Source organism: Lipotes vexillifer, unplaced genomic scaffold (genome assembly GCF_000442215.2).
Source record: "Lipotes vexillifer unplaced genomic scaffold, Lipotes_vexillifer_v1.1 scaffold1934, whole genome shotgun sequence".
Taxonomy (NCBI): Eukaryota; Metazoa; Chordata; class Mammalia; order Artiodactyla; family Lipotidae; genus Lipotes; species Lipotes vexillifer.
In genome coordinates, this window is record NW_006791881.1 from 77,121 (window position 1) to 82,859 (window position 5,739).

Below are 5,739 nucleotides of genomic sequence, written 5' to 3' on the forward strand. Positions count from 1 at the left end.
AGGAAAAAAAAAAAAAAAAAAAAAAAAAAGAAATTGTGGGCTTTGCAGACCTTAAAGGTCTCTGCACAACTACTCAGATCTGTTGACAGCACACAGGCAACCACAGACAGCGTGTAACTGAACGGGCAGTCCTGGTTTCCAGTACAACGTTACTTATAACACTTGGCCCTGATTTGCTGACCCCCGAACTAGGTTATCAGCTTCTGAAGAGGCAAGTCTGTGTCTGATCTGCCTGGTGTCCAGCATAGAGCCACGCAACAACCCAGCGCTTCAGAAATGCTCATTTAGGGATTATTAAATTTATTTATTTACTTATTTTTGGCTGAGTTGGGTCTTCATTGCAGTGCGCGGGCTTCTCATTGCGGTGGCTTCTCTTGTTGCGGGTCATGGGCTCTAGAGCACAGGCTCAGTAGTTGTGGCGCACGGGTTTAGTTGCTCCGCAGCATGTAGGATCTTCCCAGACCAGAGATCAAACCCGTGTCCCCTGCATTGGCAGGTGGATTCTTAACCACTGCACCACCAGGGAAATCCCAGGGCTTATTAAATAAAAGGCAGAAACTTGATCTGCACGTATGCATTCATCATCATGCAGCACTTCTGACCCAGGTATGCTCCCAACAGAAGTGCCTGCTCACGGCCACCAGAGGTCATGTACCAGGTGTCATAGCAGAGCCATTTGTAATGGCTCCAAACTGGAAACTACCCCAATGCCAATCAACAGAACAGATAAATTGCAGTATATTTGCACAATGGAATATAACGTAGCAATGAAAATAAATGCGTTATGTGTAAAAATACGGCTGAAGCTCACAAACGTGATGTCAAATTGAGACAGAGAAGATAGACACGAAGGATTACACCCTGTATGATTCTATTCATATAAAGTTTAAGGACAAGGAAAGTAAACCTGTGCCATTAGAAGTCAGGAGAGAGGTTGCCTTTGGTGCAGGGGTGACCAGGAGAAGGTCAGAGGGGGCTTCCTGGGGCACTGGTTACGTTCTACTCCTTGATCAGGGTGCTGGTTACACAGGTGTGTCTGGTTTGTGAAAATTCATCAAGCCCTGCACTTATGATTTGACTACTTTTCTGTGAATGTTATAGTTGAAACATTTGATTTATTCAACTATAAAAGAAAAAAAAAAAAAAAACTTTTGTTCAAACAGTATTTGACCAGAGACTACCATCCACCGTTCCCATTCTGGCTGATGCCTCCCTCTGAGCACAGATGTGGGCCCTTTGCCCTGTGAATGGGAATATGGGAGCCTGGTCCCTTCTTTCTACTCTCTCTCTCACGGGTACAAAAGCAGAACCCCAGGTCGTGGGACTTCCCTAGTGGTTCAGTGGCTAAGACTCCGAGCTCCCAATGCAGGGGGCCTGGGTTCGATCCCTGGTCGGTGAACTAGATCCCGCATGCTGGAACTAAAAGATCCCGCACGCAGCAACGAAGATCCCGCATGCTGCAGCTAAGACCCGGCACAGCCAAATAAATAAATAAATGTTTTAAAAAAAAGAACCCTGGGTCGTGTGGGACCCAGGGGAGCCAGTGTCCCTGCCTTCCCTGCATTCTCTCCTCCAGCAGGCGTGTGACGGCATCCCCGGCTTTCTTGTCTCCTTTGTAGAACATCGTGGCCGTGGGAGCCGGGTTCTGCGACGGCCTCCGCTGTGGCGACAACACCAAGGCCGCTGTCATCCGCCTGGGGCTCATGGAAATGATCGCCTTTGCCAGGATCTTCTGCAAGGGCCAGGTGTCCACGGCCACCTTCCTGGAGAGCTGCGGCGTGGCTGATCTGATCACCACCTGCTATGGGGGCCGGAACCGCAGGGTGGCCGAGGCCTTTGCCAGGACCGGAAAGGTAGCCCCCGGTGTGGCATCCCAGGCTGGGGAGAGCCGCTGACCTGGGGGTGGAGGCTGTGTGTGCTGGGCTTGTCCTGCTAACCCCCATCTGCCTTTGCTTAAAAGCGCTTCAGTCCTACACCCTCGGTCTCGAATGTCGTTACCTCTTCGTGGCTTGCAGCTCTCCTCCCCCGCTCTGCTCTTCAAATAAGTGGTGCCCCAGGGCTCCCCTGGCGGCGCAGTGGTTGAGAGCCCGCCTGCCGATGCAGGGGACGCGGGCTCGTGCCCCGGTCCGGGAGGACCCCACGTGCCGCGGAGCGGCTGGGCCCGTGAGCCGTGGCCGCTGGGCCTGCGCGTCCGGAGCCTGTGCTCCGCGGCGGGAGAGGCCACAACAGTGAGAGGCCCGCGGAGCGCAAAAAAAAAAAAAAAAAAAAAAAAAAAAAAAAAAAAAAAAAAAAAAAAAGAAAAATAAGTGGTGCTCTAGATTTTACAGGAGATTGTTTTCATCCTTTGTTTTTAAGACCATCGAAGAATTGGAGAAGGAGATGCTGAATGGGCAGAAGCTGCAAGGACCTCAGACTTCGGCCGAGGTGTACCGCATACTCAAACAGAAGGGGCTGCTCGACAAGTAAGTGTCCCGTTGTCCATGAGGCCAGAGGAGCGGCCATCATCCCCCCCGCCTTGTTCACGACCCCCAGCCTGGTCAGCACGTGAGCACAGGCACTTGATGAGTGTGTGCAGAAAGTTACTGGATTAGTTCCATCCTTTGTGTGATGTGAGGGTCTATGGCAGGAAACATCTGCCTACCCTGAAAATGAGCATTTACACAAAACACGAAACGAGGGAGGAAGGCTCAGCGCTGTAAGGCATAGTACAAAATAGGAAGTTTGAGATTCTGGCTTGTCCTGCAGGGTGGTTGGTAAGAGCTACATGACATACATTTTAAATTTTAAAAAAAGACTACTTTGTCCTTTTAATAAAAAGATACAGCCTTGTTAATGAAATGTCAAACAATTCAGAAAAGAAGGAAGGACAAGTTCCCCCCAGGACTCCAGCACTAGAGATGCCCCTTTTAAGGTGTGATGAGCAGCCTTGTAGTCTCCCCACCCATCCTCTGCTGCCTGTCCCGGCGGGTCACGTGTTAGAGGTGGCTTGGATCAGCTTGCTGTGCTGCGGGATGGAGGGAGGAAGCCCAGTAGTCCCGCAGAAGCTGCCCAGCGTCTGAGGCTGCCCCAGCCCTTCCTCTTGTTGATTTGCTAATCCTGTCTTTGTAATCACGATGCTACCACACCACCCAGTAAATGTTTGTGTGGCACATCCTGGGCGTCCTTAACGCTCCTATAATAGTCTGGAGAGGTGGGTGCCTGGGAGAGTGGGGAGCTGGTCCCCAGCGTGCACTTCTCTGCACCGGGAGGTGGGTCACGGGTCTGCCATCAGCTCCCTTACCCTCTACAGGTCAGTCTAGATGCTGCTGGTCCCAAGCACCTGCATCTTGACCCCGCCGCCTGCATCCAGCTCGCCCCCTTGTTCAGCCATCCAGTTCCCTATTGAAAGTTAGAAATGAGGGGCAGTAGAGCATTTGTCTTCCTTCCTTAATTTGCATCTGATTTTTTTGAAACGGCTTTCAATGCCAGCCGGGCAGAAGGGGGAGTCATAAACAAGCCTCGGAGGAGGAGGACTACCTTTTAATCATGATTAAAAGGAAAATACCCAGGACATGCATGGTTTTCCTTACCTGTTTAACAGCAGATACTGATGGGTTTGTGTGTGATTGGGGCAACTTTAATGACCGTTAAGTCTTTATCAGGAATTTTTGTTTTAAGTCTTAAAAAAAATACCTGGGTGTTTGATGATGGTGAGTCTCTCCCAATCACAGTTTTAAAGTGGCATCTGTATGCAACCAAGGTAGAGTCCTAGGATCCCACAGTAGTATACAGATAGGATAGGGTCCTGTCCTTTGATAGGATTCTGTGAGTTGACACACTGGCCGGTGTGCGTCTGTGTGTGTTATCTAACTACTGGAGGATACAGGCTGGAACAGGTGTTCTGGGATCAGTACCTGCCTGTTTAAAAGCAAGTGTAACCAAGCAGGAGAAACCCACCTCTCCACAGTCATGTCCCATTTTCTTCTGATTAGAAATCGACCCGACCATCCCTGTGCTTAGTGAGGTCGCTGCTGGATTGAGGGGCACCTGCTCTTCTCCCAGGCCTAGTGTCGAGTCCCATGGGTCCATCCCCCACTGCGCCTGCCCCCAGTGGCACAAGTAGAGCCAAGTCCTACTATTCTCCCTTTGCACTGCCGCTTACCTGGATTTCTTTCTTTTCCATTCCAGCCATCACCGTGCTGGTCTTCCTCCATTTCCTTCTCCCTTCCCTGCTATAGAAAGAGCGCTGAGCAGAAGGACAGTGGCCTTGTGTCTCATTAGCTGTGTGGTCTTGGGCAGGTCATGTTTTTAGCTGTTCTGTGCTGTTTATCCACAAAGTCAAAGGGGTAGACCAGATGACTGCCGTGGTCACCTCTAACTCAGAGGCCTCCTGCTCTTAGAGAAGGAGGTCCACAGGCCTTAGGTTGGCATCTCAGTTGAGTACCAACTTTGTTTCTAACAGCGTGTCCTGTGACCCCTGCTTTAGTGGAAGCGGACTTCCCTTGGCCCCAACCGCCTCCTTCTCAGACTCCTGTGTGCATCTGTCCTGCGGTTTGGCCTGCCTGGACACCCCCTTATGAGCATCTCAGCCATCATCACCCACAAGGCAAGCCAGGTCTGTCCTCAGAGAACCTCTTTCATATCCTCCAGATACAAATCATTTTCCCTGCTTTGAACTTACTGTTTAGAGCAGCAGTCGGCAAACTTTCTCTGTAAAGAATCACATAGCAAAGATTTCATCTTTGTAGACCACATACAGGACTCTGCCCTACAGTCTTTGTTTCTGATGATAGTTCTTTAAAAAGGTAAAAATGATTCTTAGCCTACAGGCGGCACAAAAACAAGTCACAGGCCAGACTTGCTTCTCAGGCCATGGTTTGCCAACCCCTGGTTTAGACACTTGCTGCTAATGTGCTATGGACTTAAAAAAAAAATTAAAGTCATACAAAAAGGCACACGGGGCTTCCCTGATGGCGCAGTGGTTGGGAGTCCGCCTGCCAGTGCAGGGGACACGGGTTCGTGCCCCGGTCCGGGAAGATCCCACATGCTGCGGAGCGGCTGGGCCCGTGAGCAATGGCCACTGAGCCTGCACGTCTAGAGCCTGTGCTCTGCAATGGGAGAGGCCACAACAGCGAGAGGCCCGCGTACAGAAAAAAAGAAAAGAAAAGAAAAGAAAAAGGCACACAGGTTAAAGTGGGTCCTGATCCCTACCCCAGATGGAGGTGGATTTCTCAGGGTTCAGTGAACTTTCCACATGGCCCTTTTCTTTGTGTGATGGGTAACGAACTCCACAGTCTGCTTTGTCCCTTTTCATCACTTCAGAATTTTTTTTTTTGGCCGTGCCATGCAGCATGTGGGATCTTAGTTCCCCAACCTGGGATCGAACCTGTGCCCCCTACATTGGAAGTGTGGAGTCTTAACCACTGGACCGCCAGGGAAGTCCCCTAGGATATATATATTTATATTTATATTTATATTTATATAAAAAATTTACATATAAAAGGGGGAGGAGAGAAGGGGGGAAAGAGGGGAGAAGGGGAGGGAGGAGGGGGAGGAGGCAGCGTGGGGAGAGCTGGCGCCCTGTGGAGCTGTCACTCATGAAGCAGAACTGGCAGGCTCAGCCTCATTTCTTTACTCCTCATGACCAAAGCATAAAGCTGAGGGTAAACAGTGTGGGCTAAATCAGGCCTCCTCTCCTCTTGAGTCTTTTTTTTTTTTTGCGGTACGCGGGCCTCTCACCGTTGCGGCCTCTCCTGCCGC

The 5,739-nt window shown here is 50.5% G+C and overlaps 1 protein-coding gene across 1 annotated transcript in view; it reads left to right on the plus strand.

Annotated features, from left to right (window-relative positions):
* GPD1L (glycerol-3-phosphate dehydrogenase 1 like) overlaps nucleotides 1-5,739 on the plus strand; it is a 57,977-nt gene that overhangs the window by 47,395 nt on the left and 4,843 nt on the right. Inside the window, exons 6-7 of the mRNA XM_007464915.1 lie at nucleotides 1,620-1,853; nucleotides 2,356-2,462. Of these exons, the coding sequence (XP_007464977.1) occupies nucleotides 1,620-1,853; nucleotides 2,356-2,462 (341 nt within the window). The remainder of the gene's footprint in view (nucleotides 1-1,619; nucleotides 1,854-2,355; nucleotides 2,463-5,739) is intronic.